At 26.6% G+C, this 21,866-nt stretch overlaps 1 protein-coding gene across 1 annotated transcript in view; it reads right to left on the reverse strand.

Annotated features, from left to right (window-relative positions):
• The window catches only part of LOC136976070 (presequence protease, mitochondrial-like), a 61,396-nt gene that overhangs the window by 30,512 nt on the left and 9,018 nt on the right, over positions 1 to 21,866 (reverse strand). Inside the window, exons 2-3 of the mRNA XM_067271261.1 lie at positions 20,717 to 20,833; positions 88 to 193 (exon numbers count right to left, since the gene is read on the reverse strand). Coding sequence (XP_067127362.1) covers positions 88 to 193; positions 20,717 to 20,769 — 159 coding nt within the window. The 5' untranslated portion in view covers positions 20,770 to 20,833. The remainder of the gene's footprint in view (positions 1 to 87; positions 194 to 20,716; positions 20,834 to 21,866) is intronic.

Raw genomic sequence — 21,866 nt, forward strand, 5'->3', positions numbered from 1 at the left:
AGATGATACTAGGTGTTTATTTTTTGTAAGGACAGAAAAGCATCCACTAATTTAAATATTTAAGATTTTTCTGAATAAATTCAATACCTTTTGTACTGAGAAACCATACAGTTTTTGACCTTCTTGTAAACTCGTTACTTGTTTCAAAGCTTCTGATGTTGATGAATATCTATTCGCATTGTATAAGGTCCTTCTGAAAACAATATGTAAATTTTGTTAAAGAAAATATTTTAGAATAAATAAAAATATATTTAATTAAATAGAAAAATTTAACTATCAACAAGCAATAATTTATTGTGACATCATCACAATGCCGGACTGCAATCTTTAATCATCTTTTAATTTAAAAATTATGTGACTTCCAATCCAGATTAGAAGTTCATATGGGGTTAATCGGAAACTCTGGCCCTTAAGCTTTCCATACCTAGTCTCAATTTTCATCTATCTAACTCTGTTCTCAAGATTAACAAAGGACAGACAGTTGAACAGATAACAGTGGGAATGTATAAGCCTGCAATTTGAAAATTGTAGCCTATACATTCCTATGATGTAGAAATTTAATATAAGTGCACATAATTAAGAATGAATATTAACTAACAATAATTAGCATTAAACTTATTAATGAATTTTTTTTTAAATTTTGCAAGTCTATAAATAGTAAATATGGAAAATATAATTGTTATCTTTTAATATTCAATCACAACCATACAGCACATTTATCTTTCAAATGAGTAGTGTCAACAGTAATGATGCAATAGGAAAGATATCACTATCAGATCTTAACATGTAAAGAGTGCTGACTAAACTATTTAGAACTCTAGAAATGAGAAGCATCTAGAATTAGTTAGAAACAAATTCAGGATCACAGCATAACCAGACTAAGCAAGAGTTTTGAATTATGGAGTATAGCTAAATTTGGAACAGCTGTATATTATTACTGTATTTGTGATTTTCAACAATGTAACCAAGCATATGTCCAGACACTGCATTTTAACTGTTCCTGAAATAATTATAAAACTATATATTGATTAACCGACTTTTTTGCCACTCTTTATTCATAAATTGATATTAATTAGAAGACTTAAAATTTTTCATTTGCTATATAGTAAGTTGTTACAACTATTAAAAAAAGTAGTTTTAAAATTTTAAAAGTATTTCGTAGATATTTTTAAAATAAAATAAATTATGGTCTCGAAAATTAACTGAAGTTTATGGGAAACTGAAATCTCAAAAATTTATTTTTTAGTTTTAAAAATCAACAAAGTAACTTTTAAAAGAATATTTATTTCATATGATAAAATATGATTGCCAATGCAAGAAGATATTATTCAAAATAAAATATTTAATGTCAAACATATTGATCTATATAGAGATAATATTTTATAAATAAAAGAAAAAGCATATTGATTTATTAAAGAAGAAGGAAACTTTTGACACAGTTAAAACTCAATAATGAATTAGATATAAGACAATAAATGAAGAATTTAACCTTCAAATCTCCAAACTTAATGCATTTTGAACTTTGAACAAAATATTGATTAGGAATGAAATACTAACATAAAAAAACAAAGATGTATTGAGAAAAACATAAAATCCAAAAAACAGCAATTTTTCTTTTTCATTTTTTACAGAACAATATAATAAACAATATTATTCTAGAACTGCAATTTTTTCTCTCTAATTTTTATAGACCAATACATTGTACTTTAAACTTACAAAATATATTGACCTTAATGGGTTGAAGACAACAATAAATTGGAGAACTTTTCACATTTATTAATGAATCAAAAATCAAGGTATTTCATTTTTCTATATTTGGTCATCTTTAGATTGATTATCATTAGTTCTTAAGTCTTTATTTTGAAGGTAAAATGAATCAAACTGAAGGCAGTTATTGATTACATAGTCACTAGTAAAGGTTAAATCTTATATTTTATATAAATTTAGATATTTTGATATTTTTACACTAATTTATTTGATTTTGATTTCTTAAAAATGATTTAAAAATACAGCATTACATTCTTTAAATTTGAAAATGTGAAATTATATTTATGTATTTTAATGTTTTTAGTACATTTTTTTTTAAATCTATGTAACTATGAATTAAAGAAGTTCCCATTAATAGCAAAGAAATAATTTTAAGTTAAATTTTAATAAGTAAAGTTTAAAACACCTAATCATATATGCAAACCCTGTTTTAATGAAAAAATACTTTCATTAAAAATTCATGAAAAACAATTTTTCATTTTAATGAAACTCATATTTTCATATAATTTGTCATTTTAATCTTTGCTCACAAGTAATATATAGTTAATTTTCAGTTCTGAAATTAATTTATAATGAATTTATTCATTAATTCTTCAGTTACTTTTTCTATAATGAAATAAAATAAAATATTTAAAAAACTACACCTTGAATGTCCTGCATATAATTTGTGCATGAACAAACACTTTTGCTAACTTAATTAGCCTTCATCAGGTTCCAAATATTAAAAAAAACTACAGAATTCAAAGCAATATCTTTCTGTGTTTGATCCTGATGATAGGTAATTTAATTATCTGAAAGTGTTTGTCTGTTTGTACAAATTACACTCAAGACATTAATGTTTTAGTTTCTTAACTTGAATTAACCCAGTTATTGCTTATCTTAGTTAAAAACAAATGATAAAAAAAATGTAAAACTTAAATTTCTCTCCACAACCTCAAAATTCATTAGCTTAATCAGATAAAGATGATTTCCAAGATAATATCTTTCTGTTTGTTAGTAAATTTAAAAGTATTACTTACAATTAATGTGATTACAATAAATTATTAAAAATGATTATATTAGTTTTTACAAATTAAGAAAAATTTGTAAAATTAGAAAATTAATAAAAACATGGAATAATTATCAAATTATCAAACTGATCAAATAATATTAAAGAAAAAATTGTAGTAGTATAAACTCTATAAAAATTCTAGAAAAAACACACAAATAAATTTGTGATCTTAAAAATTAAGAAAAAATTATTAATAACTGGAAAGCAATCATACATATTATGAAAAAAGTAGGCAAGAAAAATAATATAATAAAAAGAAATGAGCAATTATTTACTAACATTATCACAATGCTGGGTTGCAATTTTTAATGATATTTTTTAAATTTATTTAATTTAAAATATATGCTCTCCACCTCAAATTAGTAGTGTCTTGCCCCTGTACATCATACTTTTCTCGTTAACAGTAGAGTCATGCTGGTCATCTATCTAACTCCTTTCAGGAAAAAATTTAATTGAAATAACATGACTTCCTGTTTGCATCAGAAGTTTGTAAATAGTTAATCAGGACCTCCTGTCCCTAAACTTTCCATATTTGGTCTTAGCTTTCATCTATCTAACTCTAATCTCCAGATTAACCCCATTACATCACTCACACAACAGAACTAATAGAATAATCCACATATCACTATTTTCAAGATTATCTCAATCACTATAAAAGTAGCTTCTCCAAAAAATAATTTTTGGAATAATCTATGTTTAAAGATTTTAAAATACTTAATTGCATTTTCTTATATTTTTCAACGACTCTATCTGTTCTCTAGCACATTTAGTATTGATCAAACTTAAAATAAGTAGAAAAATCAATCAGTGTAGGAGTTTTGGTATGTTACAAAACTTTAACACTTTTAAAAGACATTTATTACAATAAACACTTTAGGGATGGAATAACAAGCACTTTGAAAATATTAAAGTTTAGTAAAGTGACAAAATTCTCTGAATTTATTTACTAAGAAAGCTTCACATTTATTAAAAGAAAACAACAAACAAATAATATATGATGATACCAGGGTGATTATTATTAAGATATTATATCTAGAATTTTGCAAAAATAGATACTGATAGGAATTAGTATATCGTAATTTATTAGAATATTTAATACAATCTTCAAGAAGATTTACAAAAATCAATGTAATCGAATACTTTAGCAAAACATTGCAACTGAAATCATTATCATCCTAGAGCCACTATCATTGTCTTGTTAAATTATATTTATCCATTTAAATTTTTGCATTTAAAATAGAAAAACTAATTGCTTTTGATATATAAAAGTGTTATCTCTCTAAGATAGTTACATAAAATATCACCAAAATTTCCATTTTCTAGCCAATATCCAGTAATACTGATTATATGAGAAAAAATTACATTGTTACATTATGTCACTATAACAAAAATGTAAGTGGTTAATAATGTTACACCAATACCTTTAAATTCAGTAGAATTTTAATTATAATCTAACGTTTTCAGTTGTTTTTAATAACCACCTTCAAGGAAGAAAGAAATCATTCTAAACAAAATGAATATAAATATATTGTATGTATACCAGACGAACAGATATTCAGCAAACCCATTTGAATTTGTGAAATTATGTTCTGATGTGTTAACTTTCAAATCAAATTCACAGCATTTGTTCTATTTAGAATGCTTTTTTCTTCCTTGAAAATGGTTATTAAAACAACTGAAAATATCAGATTATAATTAAAATTCTAGCGCATTTAAACGTATTATCGGTGTGACATTATTAGTATTATTTTCATTGAAGTTTTGGAAATAATGGAATTATGTTAAGTAAATACAGATTTTAATATACAGAATAAATCTAACATATAAAAATTATTTTTAATTAAATAAATAATAATAATCTAAATTCAATAAAAGTTTTTGTTGTTTAAATTTAAAATTTAGTTAGTTTAATTTAAATAAATTTAGTTTTTAAAATCCGTCAGTCTGACAAATGGAAAGAAATTTAAAGTTTAATTTAAAGTTAAAAGACTTCTAATAATACAAGAATATATTTTGAAAAATATTTTCAAAAATTAATTATAAAGATGATTATTTAAAACTTAAATACATGATTTTTTCAGATAAAAATAACAATTTAAAATTACTTGAAAAATTTTCTTTTAATTGGAACATAAACTGCTAATGAAAAATCCAAAGTAACAGTAATAAACTGAAATGATTAAATGATCCAATTTGTTTGTTAATGACATTATTCAAATTACACAATAAAACTGATAATGCAAAATAATACAGTAATAAATATTTTAATGGAGATTAAGTGTAATGAAATATTTTATACAATTGTAGCCATTAAAAGTTTTTGTTTAATGCCATTTTGTCTTTACTTTGTCGCACTTATTGAATAATGTAATTAAAAGTGATTAATTTGTTCATAACATACATAATATGCTTTATATTACATGTAAAATAATATGATGATCATTTATTTTTAAAAATTAAGATTAAAAATATCTAATGTGCTCCATCTCTTGTAAATCCATCTCTTACAGAATAAGTAATAAATAATTAGTTTTTAAGTTGTTAACATATAAAATTTAACTTAAAGCTCCATATGCAAAACAAATTTTGTTATAAACGATCTTAATTTAATGATGCCAGTTATTTGGTTATTACAGTAAATTCTTGATTCAGTGGAGTAGTCGGGAGAGAAGGGATGTCTGCTGTTGCCAAAAGTCCATTAAATCGAATGTTTGAAAAACAAATATAAATAACAAACTTAAAATGTGTAATGTGTGTTAAAATCTTATTATAATGCATAAGTATTATATAAATAAAATGATATTATTATATAATGTCTTGTACATTGAGTAATTTATACTCATTGGCTCATTGATCCAACCTTTTATCATATTCTATTCACAAATAAAAATGGTTTCAAAATTTTCCTGTAGGACAAATTTTTTTGTCTGTTAAACCAAGGATTTACTGTATTAAAATAGATAATCTAAGTTTAACGAAAATTTTATTATTATTATTATACCATGATAGAAAACAGAAGCATTTGGTAAAGGAGGTTTTATTCTTAATGCTTTTTATACATCTTGAAAATATTACGAACAACCTTAATGTAAGTGCTTGGCAAAGAAGTGTTGTCTGTTACAAAAATAAAAATTTTACTACATAATGATGATTTTTTTAATAATATTTAATTATTATTGACTTTAAAGATAATAGAAAAATTAATTTTTGCCTTGATCAAGCTTTAAACATTTCTTTTTTTTTATAACTGAATATAGATGTGTTTGGTATTATTAGCATGTAACTAATAATACCAAAGATTAATTTATTTAAATAAAAGAGACTATTTTTATCTTTATTTCTTTTTAAATAAACTGTGAATTCTATTTTGTATTGTCAATATTTATCTTCAAGTTCAATTTTTTAAACAACTACTTACTTGATGAATGTATAAAAGCCTAATTTTGTAAGGGAGCAAATAAAAGCAATTTTATAAGAGTTTTAAGCATATCAAATGAATCTCTATTTAACATGGCATCAATAAAAATATAATTCTTTTAAAGAATTTTTTTTAAAATATAATTGGAACCAAAAATTTATATTTTCTAACTATTTATCAGAAAGTGTTTTAGAATAGCTTTATAATAAAGTTATAAAATAAATTTGAATCATTAACCAAACCCTTAAAAATAAACAAGATAATAAATCATTAGAATAAAAAATAAATGTGAAATTTTTTATATTAATGTGGAGTTACATTAATCAAACTCTGAATGTTTCTTGTTCAAACTCTAATTACTTTTTTAGATTTGAATAAATGAATAATTAGCACAAAATACATAACAGTTGGTAAGATATTTAACGATTCTCAAATGCTGTAATCAATCTCTTACAATTTAGATTAAATTAATCTGTTTACAGTGTATAATTAAGAACTATAATCATTTATCACTATCATTTTTATTTTACCAATATTTTATTACTGATGTGAATTGAGATAAGTTACCTAAAGAAATTTCTGAATTAACTAGTTTTTTCAATGTTTAATTTGCCTAATTAGGATAATTTTCATCTCAGTTATAAATTTCTTTGACATAAATAATCTCTTCCTACTTCTTCAAGTAATGAAGAAGAAGAAAAGGATATTTTTGATGAATATTATACAGGATGATCTAAAATTCAATTAACTAAGATATATTTTTAAAAGATATATTACATTTACAGTATAAAAATTAAACAAGTTCAAGATTTCTTATATCCAGTTTATTGATAATTCAAATTTTCTTAAATTTAAGCTTTACAATTATAATTAACAGACTAAACCATTAAAATAATGTATGTCTCAGACATTGCTGATATTTCATTCATTTATACTATTCAGAAAAATACAAACTTGGCATTTGACAAAGTTTTATATAAACTATACAACAAATTCTAGAACTAAAAACAGTTTTAGTTCTACAATTTAGTATACAATTTTTATATAAATTAAATCAATTCCTAAGTTTACAAAGTTTAATTGTTCAATATTATGTAAATGTGGCTAACTTATAAATGTGAGGTTTATAAACAATAACTTAAAAAGAAAGATCTTTGAAATTAAGAGTACAAATATACCTCGCCTTACGTCAGTAATTGGTTCCAGGAGAGGCGATGTAAGTCAAATTTACTTGTGTAGTTTCGACTTACGTTGTAACTACGGTGAAAAACGCCAATAATGAGCACTTAAAGACTGCTAAGTAAGACGACAACTCAGAAGTTTTCATGTTTTGTTCTCTAGGATTTATGATGATTATATTAACATTTACTGTAAATGTACATATTTTAATATGATTTTATGTGCTTTTAACGCTTTTCTAGTGATATTATGACTTCAATATTTGTGGCAGATGGATGTAAAGTCGAATAAAATGACTTAAACTTGACTTTTATTTTTCCATATACTTTTTTGACAAACGACATATAATCGAGAACGATGTAACTCAAAACAACGTAACTTGAGGTATACCTGTACTTCATCATTTTAGGAACTTATAATCATTACTATGTGAACTTTACTTTTAGTTCACATAGAACAATTTATTACACAATTTTTGTAAGTTTATGTAGCACTAGTTTGTAGGTAATTGCCACATTCCTTACTGAGGAGACAATGATTTACCTTATGATACAATACCAGGCTATAGACAAAAATTCAATAACTTAATCTTTAATTTCTTAGGTTACATGAGCTACGGTTGAACATAGAATTGAAGACACGTCTACACAGAACGAGGTTCAAACCAAAAGTGAGGTTTATGAGTTGGATTGCCAAGTCTGTTAAGTTCAGAGTTCCTCCTGGTGGAAACTTTTGGATTTATGACCAAAGGTGTTGCCACAGTTTAAATTGTTAAATTAGTTTAGTAGTCACAGTATAAACATAAAATATAAACTAGTTTAAAATGTCATGAAGTCATTTAAGTTAAATAATATTGATGACTGAGTTTAATTAAACTCAGGCAGTCAAGATTTCTGATTAGATAGCAGCTATGATCAGAACTGGGCCTTAGTTGTAAATACTTTTTATAATACCAAAAGTTTAGTATCCAATAGCAACAGAATGCTTACATTTCATACTTAGTCAAACCATGCATAAATTTATTAGATGTTAGTCTCTTAGGCATTCACATGAGGTTTGATGTTTGGATAAAGAACATAAGCCTTCTATTGCTGTTGGATACCAAACCTTCAGTATTATTAAAAGTTAGTTAAGAGTCAGCCCCTGGATGTGTCACCACTGAAATATGTTGTTTCTTCAGAAATAAAATTTCACTATCTAGATTTTCGGAAACACTTTTAATCAGAATTACAATTACAAACCAGCTATGTGATAACACCAACAAATTAAACTATTGTATTGAAAGCAATAAAAATTAAAACAATTAACATTTAATACTTAAGCACTGGTTAAGACTGATAACAATTGCAAATTTAATATCAAGCCAGATGTTGATGCATAAAAAGAGAGCTCAAAATTGCCTATATATCTGAAAACAATAATAACTATATCTCTGATTACAATAAGTGTATTTTAACTTATGTTTTGGAACTTGTTAATTCTCATAATATTAAATAACTGATAAAAATAAATAATTTTATTGGATAGCTATATATATACACAGTTGAACCTATCTATTTCAAACATGTTTATCTCAAAATTTATTTTGTCCCCTGAATTTTCAGCCTAAATTCAATATATTTTCCATGTTTATCTCAAATAATTTTCCCCCAAAACCTCTATATCTCAAATTATGGACTGAAATGTCAATTACAATTCAAAGCCTATTGACTACATTTTGATATAAATTGTAGTTGAGAAACATCTCTTGCAATATAGTATATAGCTGTAATTAATGCTGCTTTTCTTTGATTGGCTATGAGTTTGGTTTGGTTTGGTTTATTTATGGCAATGCAACACATGGATGATTTGCCAAGGGAAGATGCTTTACAGTTTTTATAAGAAACAGGCACCTATTTAGGTGTTACTAATGTGAAGAAAACCCAAAAAACTTCACATAGCAAGCCCATTGTAAAGGTATGAACCCACAACCAACTACCAATGTTCAGTGGTTTTATCCATTTGGCCAGTGGTGGGCTGAGGCTATGACTTTGGCTTGGATTTTATTGGTTGAAGAAGTCAAGCATCGAAACTATTTCTGTTAAGTTTGCCAAAAATGTTTTATTTATACCTAATACAGGTGTAAATACAGTATTTGCTATTGTATTAATAAAATACCATACCTCCCATCAAACCTATTACTCTTTACTGTGTTAGGAACTCTCAAATTTTTTCCTCATTTCCATGAGATTTGAGATAGATTCAATTATATATATATATAACAATTTAATATTAAAATTCATTTAATCACATTTAAACCACAATACATATTGATTGATTGATTGTTTAAACATTATTCTAAACATTTTAATAAATTAGGAACTATGTAACTATAAAGAAAACAGCTATCAGCCAGAAACATTAAGAAGATTGAATTGTTTTTCTTTATCTCAAAAGATCTGTAACAACTAGGTTAAGGAGTGAACCAAAAACAATAAATTTTATTCTTAAATGCTAAAGTTAATGCTGACTCAGCTTTAGAACACTACAATATTCAATTGACTGTAATGTTGAAGTCAGAATAAAATGTTTTCTTCTTCTCAAAACAAAGCAAATCACTTTTAAACTACAAAAATAAAATATTTTAATATTTTAAAATTGATTATAATAATTACTTTTATTAATGAATGTATAGTCAAGAAATGTTTTAAATATTTTTTGTAGAAGTTTCATTCTTATCATCAGAATTAACAAGTACTATAAATAGAAATAATAAATGACAACAGAAGAGTAGCTTGTTATCTCAAAATGCACTATAACAAGCTGTTCTTCTGTAATCATGTATTATTCCTGTTCAGTTGTAGATTCTGAAAACTAGAGCAAAAGTACTCCCAAAACTAATTTAAAATAATATTCTGGATTTCTAAATAAATAAATAATAAAATAATTATAGTAGTCAATAATGAACTAAGTAGAAATTAAACCAAAAATTTAAAATAATAATTTAAGCAAAATTACTTTTCTAAGCATAAAGGATATTTAATATTCCAGATAGCAAGAGAAAGGAATCCAAGAATTACATGAGTTCTTTCATAAATATTTCAGCATATTTTTATTAGAATATCTTAATTACATATAAAAAATATTTAGCTTTAATTAAAGTATTCATAAATAATTAAATAATTTCATTTAAAAACTTAAACTGAATTATATTTATTAAAAACATCAAAGATTGTAGATCACTCAATATTGAAAATTTTAAGAAGGACCTTGGCATTGAATAAAATTCTCTAAAGATGCTGAAATTAAATAAAAGCTAAAATAATTACATGCTTAAAAAGAATGCTGCTGTTGAGGATGACCAAACTGCATATTACTATAGCCAAAACAAATGTAGTAAATTAAATATTTAATTCTTGACTCCTTTAACTAAGTTTGACATTTTTTTAATAAGTTTAATAACATAAGGATTCAAAGTGAAATAAAATGACATGCTTATCTAAATGCAATACATATAAAATGTGAGTGAGTACCCAATTGTAAAAAAATCCTATATCATAAATAACTAAAGAAAGTACTTTTTTATTATACATTCAGTTGAAAAACAACTATCAGCAAGATTATAATGATGGATTTTTCTGATTAAAAATACAGTGGCTGATCGGTTAACGAACAGTTCAGAGTATGAACAAATGAAATAACAAACACTTTCATGAAAAATTTTAACGTTTGGACAACAAACACATGTTCGGATAATGAACACCTCACAGAATGAACACAAAAAGAAGCGACGTAAAATAATGAATACCAATTGGTCTTCCGTTGTATTCAAGCAAAAATTCGAAACTTTTCGGAGTGCAAGAGACGTCGACATCGATGCTCAACCCAGTACAGTAATACCTCGGTTTTCATTGACTTCGGTTTTCATTGGTTTTGGTTTTCGTCAATTTTTTTCACAAAAAATTTGTCTCAGTTTTCATCAATTGCCTCGGATTTCGTCAGCATACTCAAGTGACCTCGCTGCTATTTTTGCAAAAACAAAAGGCGACCCATGCATTTTCCGGTGCAGTGTGGCGTTATTTCTCATTGTGTGAACATTACCATGTGACGGCCCACCATTGGCCAATGGTGCTGTTCCCTGAACACTGGGAGTTTGGTCGTGAGTTTACGCTTCACCAGGGCGGGCTGGCCAGGTGAAGTTTTCCAGGTTTTCTCCACATCTAAAACGTCCAAATAGGGGCCAGTTACCCTTAAATGGATTTCCCGGAAGGCATTATTTCCCTCGATATGACCATCATAAACACATACAACTACTATTACATGACAATTATGTCACACTTTACCACGGGGTGATATAGGCTATAGGCTAGAGGCTCATGTCTAACTAGCTTCTACAAGACAATACATTACCCCGTGTGTCTAGATGAACAATTCCATTGCTTTCATCTTAATGCTAATTATCTTATCTTTAATCTTAATGCTTTTATCTTTATGCTAATTAGTCTTTTATGTTAATTTCTTATTGCCTCGGATTTCGTCAGCATACTCAAGTGACCTCGCTGCTATTTTTGCAAAAACAAAAGGCGACCCATGCATTTTCCGGTGCAGTGTGGCGTTATTTCTCATTGTGTGAACATTACCATGTGACGGCCCACCATTGGCCAATGGTGCTGTTCCCTGAACACTGGGAGTTGGCGTATTTGTAACATAACGAGCCCTGGGCGAAGACCAGGTAACAATAGTGTATTAGTGCTGTCGACCCTTTTTTTTTAGGCAGAGAAATTTTTCACCCCGAATGGCACTGCTGATAATAGACAGATGCCATCATCTCTCGAAATACAACATCCTTTTTATTTCGCTGTCCATAGCCTGACACGTGTTCCACAGCCATCTTGTATTATCTCGCGCGCGTGAGATTGTGGAATCTCGCTTATGACTGGATCTAGTTTCAAGAACACTCTTGAATCGATCGTGATTAAACCTCGTTTCAGTCAAGATTGAAACAGTCGAGAGAGATCGCACCAAGACATAGTTCCCGACCTCGCTCACAATCTAGATTGAAATGCTCAGTGCGAACAGGGTATAAGGCTCTAGTTTAGTAGTATTACAGAGTATAGTACATATATTATAATATATTTAAAAAAAAAAAAACGAAACCACTGAGAAATGTTCCGTGTGTTTAACAAGGTTCGGAAAAACTGAAAATTTTAACAACGGGTTCGGCTGAACCTGTGCAAACCCGCTGAATATCACCACTGCTAATAATGGAACCTGAAAACAGATCTGACGACAGAACACCAAAAACTCGGCAAGATATGTTTTCTTCTGAAAAAAGGATTAATGCCGATATTTGCTATTAAAGATCTTTTGAAGAAGTGGGAGGATGACAGAACAACGGTCTTAGAATGGCATCCAAACCAGGTTGAGGTTAATAGGCTTGGGGATCCCTTCAATTACAATGCTATTAACCCCTACAAACAGAAAAAACATGACTAATAAAAATACAAGACTGTGTATATATGTATTTTTATTATTACATATAAACAAAAATAGTAAGAAAGTATATATTTTTATTTTTTGGAGTTTCCAGAATGAATTAATCAAATTCCCATAAAAAGCTATGGTAATTCGATAATCGGTTAACGAACAATTCGGATAGTGAACGAAGTCTTGGAACGGACTATGTTCATTAACCAATAACCCACTGTACTTAATTACTAGATGACAAGAAAAGCAAATTTGTTAAAACAAAGAAGAGCTTATGGCTAGCCTGTCAAACTTTCAAAACTTTGTAAAAAGTTTTATCTGTAAAAAGTTTTATCTTTGTAAAAAGTTTTTGTATTTAATTAGTCTCAAATTTCATACAGAACAATATAAATTAAGTTGTACTTTAATTAAAAATTAAGCAAAATAATAAAATTATTATAATTAAAGTATCTTATGCTGTTTTCCAAAGCACAATAGCGAGGTTGAGGCCGAAGTTTTAAATGCGAAAATGTGTATGTTGGACATTCAGCGCCGCTTTCCTGTAAGCCTAGAAGTTTGACAATGGTGTTTGGAAAGTCAGGGGAATCATGCTCGATATTCCAAATGCCATTATCAAACTTCTAAGCTTACAGGAAAGTGGCATCGAACATCCGACGTACACATTTTCACACTTAAAACTTCGGCCTCAACCTCATTATTATAAATTTCCTTGACTGTGAAAACATGTTAAAACTGAATTTTAAAAATATTCACAATAAAATTATAAAAAATGTTTTGAACAATATAAAAATACACAATAGTTCACTGAATAAGTTTTTATTTCATAATAAATTGTTCAAATATTAAGCAAAGTGAATATATGAATAAATAAAAAGAAATTTAAATAAATGAATAAATTTGAAATTGTAGAATTTTATTGTAAGCTTTAAGAATTGATTTATATCAAAAATTCGTCTTTCTTTTGAATCATTATCACACTTGATTTTTATACCAAATATTTGATAAGTGAGGAGCATAATAAACTGAATGAAAATATTTCAAAACTAAATAATTGACCTTTAATATCTAGCATACAATCAGGTGGTCAAAAATGTTAGTTTATTTTTGAATTTTTAGTGCTATATGCTGGATATTAAAAATATTGACGGATTGTTTTCAAATATTGGTTAATGTTACCTATGGTTCCAAGAAGGCAGCTCGTCTCTGATTCCAGCAAATAGAAGAAGGGAAACAGTGGGGACGCACGTTCTAACCTAACCTAACCTAACCTATTCTAATAAATTACCATAATTATTACCAACAAAATTATTAGAATAGGTTAGGTTAGGTTAAAACGTGCGTCTCCACTGTTTCCTTGCTGGAATCAGGCGAGCCACCATCTTGGAACCATAGGTAACATTAACCCAAATATTTAAAATATTCATTAAAAAATAACAAATATATTATTTTTGGTAGTGTAATATAATTTTTTCATTAATTTCATTACTTTAAAATTTAATTTAAAACTTTTTTAATAAGGAAAACGAAATATTACATCAAGGGATAAAACCACATTCATTTTATTTTTGAATATATCATTCAGCTATACTTTCATGAAGGTTGGTATTACATCAAATGTCATAAAAACAGGAAATAAATTTTAATTTTTTTAATTAATAAATATTTTATTCTTTCATTCTCTTAAAAATTATTTTATTTTTTCTGATAGTATTGTTTAAAATAACTTAATAAACTTTGTTGAATTTTATATTTTTTAATGAAAGTTGAATATACTTTAAGAGAGTTATTTTTGTTTTTCAATCATTAGCTAAGTTAAAAATTAAAATATTGACATTATAACATTCAATAACATGACTATCAATTCTTATAAATGCAACTTACTAATTCAAAAAATAGTCTATCTTCATGTCACAAATAACACAAAAACACCAAAGAAACTAGTGAAAAAACAAAACTTCATATGACACTAATGTTTTCATTCATCTACAATGAACATTGTCAGATATTTTTCAAATACAAACTGATAGAACATATTTTTCAAATGAATCAAACTTCAAAAAACTTCCAGTGATTTTTTTCACTGGTTTCGTTAGTGTTTTTGTGATATTACAGCTTTATCTGGTGATCATTTGGCTTTAATATAATTATTAAAGCCAAATGATCACCAGATAAAGCTGAGATGTTTGCTTCACCTTTGAGATGCTTAAATCACCATGCTGAGGTAAAGTGATAGCTAGCTAAGTGCCATAGTGGATTATTATAGACCAGTTAGTGACATGAGTAACTAAGTTAGTATGGTTATATCTAAATTAAATGTGTCTGGAAGCAAAAGATCAGATGAAGGTCCAGATAGTGTAACTGGCAATGCATCTGCACAGTAAGTGGCAGTTGTGGGTTTGAGTCCTGCTCCAGACTAATTCTTTCCTTCCAGAATTTTCTAAATTATTTAATAAATATTGATTTAATTATAATTATTAAATTTAATAAGAGATACACCTAATGCCTACTTCTAGTGCCACATTATGCAGTATTTAATTATTATTAGTAGTGATAATGTAGCTTGGTGTAATCTGGAAATCGTTTATCTTTAATATAAATATTGGGCTTTGAGATGTTTGTATATTGATATATTACTTATGATGGAAACTAGAGTGAATTAAAAAAAGATAAACAATGTTTATAAAAAAAACAAAGATTATCATCAACTACCCTTTTTCTCTCTTCTCTCTATTACTCTCTGTGAGAGAACATGAGAGAAAGAGGGGGCTCAATATGCTAACCTTCCAAACTATCCTGTTTTGAGCTATTGTCTCATTTAACTAACTTTTTTAATCTTTCCTGCTAATTCTCAGCTTTGGCCTACCTCTATTTCTTGTATTATTAAGTCTAACTTTCTAATTTGTATAACCAATTCTCCTCTTCTAATCACATGCCCAAGCTATCTAAGTGTATTTTCATAAACTTCTTTCTAATGTCTCTTATTCCTAAACTACCCGTTATATGTACATTCCTATCAACTAAGATAACATACATAAACCTAAACATTCTCATTTCTGCTAATATCATTTCAAAGCAGACCCATAGGTACAGAAGGCCAAAAGTGGCCAAATGACAAAATTCTGTATATATGTTATGGGCAAAGTGATTAATACGGGCATTATTAATAATGCCCGGGCATTATGAATAATGACCAACAAAATCGGGCATTGTAATAAATTTCAACAGTTTATCAAATTGACTGGTCATTATGAATACTGCTACCACCTAGTCGGGCAAAGTGATAATAACACGTTGAGAAGTGATCATCCGACATTTTAAAACTATCGACGAAGTAAGTCAAAGTTGTTCAAACTCTGAAAGTTCAGGTACCGTCCAAGAAAACATTATAAAAGATTATTTGATAATGCCATCCTCACATAACTGATGAAGTTCAAAGATCTACATCGTCTTCACATGAAAAAAATCTAAACCAGGATGTTATTAGTATTACAGAATTGATGAGTGAAGAAGAAACAATCCAAACAATTGATCCAAAAATAGAAGAAAAAATAAGAAATGTGTCTAAAACAAGGGAGATGGCTTTGTTAAATCTTAAAAAGCAAGCAGAAAAAATGATTGGTACATCAAATTCCACTCAAATACTATCGACGATTATAAAAAATCGTCGATAGTCGAGCAAAGTTGCACTTTGCCCGACTAGGTGGTAGCAGTATTCATAATGCCCGATTAATCACTTTGTCCATAACATATACAAGAATTATATATTGTGTATATATATATATAATCAATTTTTAACATTTAAATTTTAAAATAACAATAACTAAGTAACATATGAAAACTGAATTTAATTAAGTCAAAACACTTCACTACACCAGAAATATCCAGGACAAACTGAAAAAATAATAAAACTATATTTGGTTTCATCATTAATAATGTTGGCATTTTTCAACCAATCAAATAATTGTTCCTTGCATTTTTAAAGTAACATTTGAATTTTAATGTAGATGTTCAACAGTCTTTAACACGAAAATATCAATTTTAAAATCATTTGTTTTATTATTTTTTAGTTTGTGCTGGATATTTCTGGTATAGTGAATTGCTTTGGACTAAATTTCAAATATTTTTGTACCATTTTATATATACATTATTTAACAATAGTATATATTATATATATTTCAAATCTTTTCTGGGGCTGGTTCCAGATCCTCTTTTCTCAGAGTACTTCATAACCCTAGATCCCAGTAAGACCATCCTTCAATTTGCAAGTTCCACCTTTATTGTAGTTGGTCTAATTGTCTGTCCCCAAAATTCAGATCCATACAACATTACAATTAAAGCATTGAAAGTTTTATAAAACAGTTCTTAGACAACTAATAACTGCCTTATAAAACTTTCCTTTTTATCTAACTGGTACTATTTTATTATAAAGTACTCTACTTGCATTTTCTGCCACTTTTGCATCCTATAGTATACTGTTTGTTGTATTTATGTCTAACTCTCCTCTATATTGATCATAAGTACTTAAATTTCTCCACTCTTATTTATCTATCTCTAATAATTAACCTGCATTCTCTCATTCTCTCTCTTTACCACAAAACCGTGTATGAACTCCATTTTCTCTCTGCTAAATTATCTAACCTTTTCTATCTCCTTTACTAATTCTTTCTTATCTTCACTAACTAGAACTACATCATCTGGAAATAGCATGTGCCATAGTTCTTCCCTAACTATACTCCCTAGCAATTCTTCTAATACCAAGATAAAAAAATATGGACTTAATACTGAATTTTAATAATACTTCTATCCTAAAGCTTTCTTAATCTCCCTACCCGGTTTAACTTGAATCTCTGACTTCTAGTATATATCCTGTACTCTTATATATTCCTCTTCTTCTAAGTACCTGCCACGTAAGATTTCCACTAGAAACCGAATCATAAATTTTTTCAAAATCTATAAATAGCTTGTTCAAATACCTCTTAGAATAAAATATAAAAGATAATTAGTTTAATTTAAAAATATAGTTATAATTGCAGACATATAAGTAATTACTATTAAAAAAAACACAAAGTGATATGAATCTCGGATATAGATATAAGAAATAATAAATAAATAAAAATGATCTGAAAAAAGTACTTATAATCAATGTTAGAGGAAAGTTAGACATAAATACAACAATGTCTTCATGTTATCATCCTGGCCATTACATTTATTAAATATTTGTTAATTAACAGACTTTTATGATTGTACCATATCCTTGAACTTTTTAATGTTTTTACATATTGAGACAAATGAGTAGGCTCAAATAAAAGATCAACTCCACAATAAAGACTTGTGTTCCTGAGATGTTGAAAAAGGTCAAGAAAATGAAGACATTTATTGTTTTTTCTGATTTTTGAATATTTTTATTTTAAATTTAACTGTTTGAAGACATTTTGAAAGAACACCTAAGGCTAGAAAGAGCAAAAATTGGTTTTCAACTAGTTTGTTATTATCGATCTCTTTCTGATCAATACAATTTGTATGGAATTATGTTGTAAAACTGAAAGAAATGGAAATTCTATAGTTGACATCAAAATTTAGCAGAAATATCAACAATATGCTATACATCATTTATCATTTGGAATTCAATTACAAAAATGTATATTTTAGAATTAAAATTTTCATTTTTTTTATCAAAATATTAAAAAAAATTACATAAATTAAAAATGAAATTTTAAATTATTGTATTTTAATAATACAATAATTTTAAAAAATTGAAAGTATTCTGAAAGTACATTTACTTATTGTATGCTATACGGCCAAAGACACTTATAATGTACAATAAGAAAAGTATTTTCAAATATAGCTTTTGAATTTATTTTGCATATGAAAATAATAAATTTTAATGACAATTGATAGATTCTACATTCTAAATAAACACTGAGCAATAATTGGCTTACAAATCATTACAACTAATAGCTATCAAATATAACTTTTTGAAGAAAATAATCTTTCCTAACATCACACTGAATCTACTTTTATGACACAATTCTTCTACTATTCAAATTAATCTGAATGGAAGGAATATTTATAGATTACTATCCTAAATTCACATTTAGATTAATTTCTTTCTATATTCCAAAATCAGACTTCATTTTTTATATGAGAAGAATAAATAAAATTATAATAAATAAACATTAATTGTAATTATCTAAACTTTTAGAAATCTAGATTAAATTTTTTTTTAAATATAAAATTATATATTTTGTTCATTTAGTTTTATAATTCATTCCTGTTCTCATTTTTAAGTTTTTATTCATCTCCTTTATTGAATATTTCTTGGATTTTATTAATTTCTATGATTTTCTACACTCCCAATCATTTATGACCTGTTCTTGTTTGATTTATAATAATAGCTTTTCCCTCAATCTAACATAACTTTTTCATAAGATATCCATTTTCCTCCATTCTAATATCAAAAGCAGATTGACAGCCAGATGGACAAGACTGTTAAGGTATCAGTCAGTCTACCACTCTGGGGACCTACGACTGAATCTGGATGAGCAACTCCAAGTTTTTTAAAGCTCGTCTGTACTGAATATGTTGGGCCCTGTCTGACACCACCTGGTTTTCCCAAAAACAAATAATAGTGTTTTACAAAATGAAACTGAAATATTTCAAGATATTCATTGAAAAATAATTCAAATAATATTTTGTACAACAGATTAATAAATAAGATATACTGTACATATCAAGTTTATCCAAAATTATATATTGTTATAATCTTCAATTATGTGATTTTTTAACACCTGTTCTGATTATCTAGGTTTATTTGTTTGCAACTAAAAGTTTCTGATGATCCTAATATATAAAGTATCTATATACATGTTAATTTCTTTCAGTCACTTTGGATTTCTTCATGGTCTATGTCTCTTAAGTTTGTAGCTGCAGTGCTGATGGTTAGATTGTGGATAGATGATTTTCTTGGAATGACAGAAAGTTTTCTGCAATTTTATTTTGTAAGTGCTCCTGCTCCTATGAAGCCATTTGTACAGTACATCTTAAAAAGTTTGCAATATTACTAACATAAAATCCCAATAAAACAATTATTTATATTTATTATTGTTTTATAAGACCTATTATTGTAATAAAATTACTGAATAAACTGAGCAATAACCTTCCAATTGCCATATATCATTGGGCTATAATTTGGCAATAATAATTATAACTTACTAATAAATTTGGCCCTATGGGGAGGCGGTTGGAGGGTTATTGCTATGTATCGGGTTTGTTGTGGATGTTTATAGTTATATGAATAAACTTAGCTTTGTAATATTTTTTGACACTATGTAATGACAATCATTAGAAATATATCTGCATGTCATTTCTTTAAATTATAATTCAGTTTTCTTTGCATTAATCTCATTTAATAAAATGCTGGTTACAATATGAAATTCCATTTATTTTTTCACAAGTTCTTTCATCAAATGATAAAGTTCTTTATATAGTTATCTTTATAGATTTATTTTATGAATCAATTTCTTTTCCTTCTATAAAAAAAAAACAACAGCTCTTCATTTCTTCTTAACTTAGATGTATTATAAAAAGAACACTGCCACAAGCAATCAATGTGTAGTTTCTTTGAGACTATATGTATCTAGCCACTTTAAGTATGAAAACATATAGATAAACTTCCATTAACTATTTCTTTTTTCGATCATTTGATCACCACCATTTCTATGCTCATGTGATTCAACCACATATTATAATTATAAAAATACTCATAGAAAAATTATATTTAAAATATTGTATAGATTGATAAGATATGAGAATCAGAAATCATTAAATCATCTTACAATTGTAAAGATCGTCGTAAAAGCGGCAATAAAAATAATTTCATTTCGATCATTCAATGCCAAACTCCTTTCACTTCGAAAACACGTGTTTACATCATACACCTTCAGAAGCGCCACCTGCTATCATTAATCATAAATATTTTATAATTATTCGGAATGTAGTTAAATCATTAATATTAAAAATATACTGTATTAAGTAACTTTCAATTAGAGATAATAAAATAAATATTAAAATAATCTTTATATGTACTTTTTTACAAAATAAACATTCGTTTCTGCTAATAAAAATAAATTATTTCAGCTATTATTAAGTTTAAAAAGAAAATATAAATAAAAAAAGGATTCAATTTTTATCTCGCTGCGTATTACTGCGCGGTATTTCAATTTACTGAACTTTAAATATATGTATTTTAAGAAATTTATTCTAATTTTTGGTTTCCATTTTTAAATTACTGCATTAAAAACGTTAATTTTTAATAATATTTTAAAAAATTAACGAACTTAAATTAATAATTAAAATAATATAATTAATAATTTATTATTTATTATTATCCGCACCAGATGGCGGGACAAATTTTCGAACAATTCTGTGTTTAATAATTAATTTTTTTAATTAGTATAATAAATTTTATATAAAGAAAAATTCTTGTGCTGAATTAAAATTAATCGTTAATTTATTACAATATATTAAAAAATAAAATAAATAATATTGTTTACAAATAATTTTTTTCGAATTTTTATTTGTGACAATTTAATATAATGATATCTTATTAAATTCGTCAGAATAATTATTTAATCATGAATATTTAAATAAGCATAATTTTTACATTTAATAAAGTAATTTCCGAATAAACGTGATATATAAATATTTAAATAGGATTTGGTTTGAAAGGAAACCATTTTTATTCACTGCTGAGATCTCGTATTATTTATCTTAGGTTGCTACGAGTTATTTTTGCGTATTTCTCTCTCTGAAAAATATATTTTTATAGAGAATGAATAAATATCAAAAAAAAACTTTTAATATTTATTCATTCTCTAAATAAAAACATCGATTCTTTCATTCAGATTGCGTAGTTAAAATTTAAAAAAAAAAACAAAAAATCAAAATTGCCAGGAGGCGCTTTAACGATATCGTCTGTGTCTGTTA

The sequence above is a fragment of the Centruroides vittatus genome, unplaced genomic scaffold (genome assembly GCF_030686945.1).
Source record: "Centruroides vittatus isolate TY-2023 unplaced genomic scaffold, ASM3068694v2 contig_393, whole genome shotgun sequence".
NCBI classification, from domain to species: Eukaryota; Metazoa; Arthropoda; class Arachnida; order Scorpiones; family Buthidae; genus Centruroides; species Centruroides vittatus.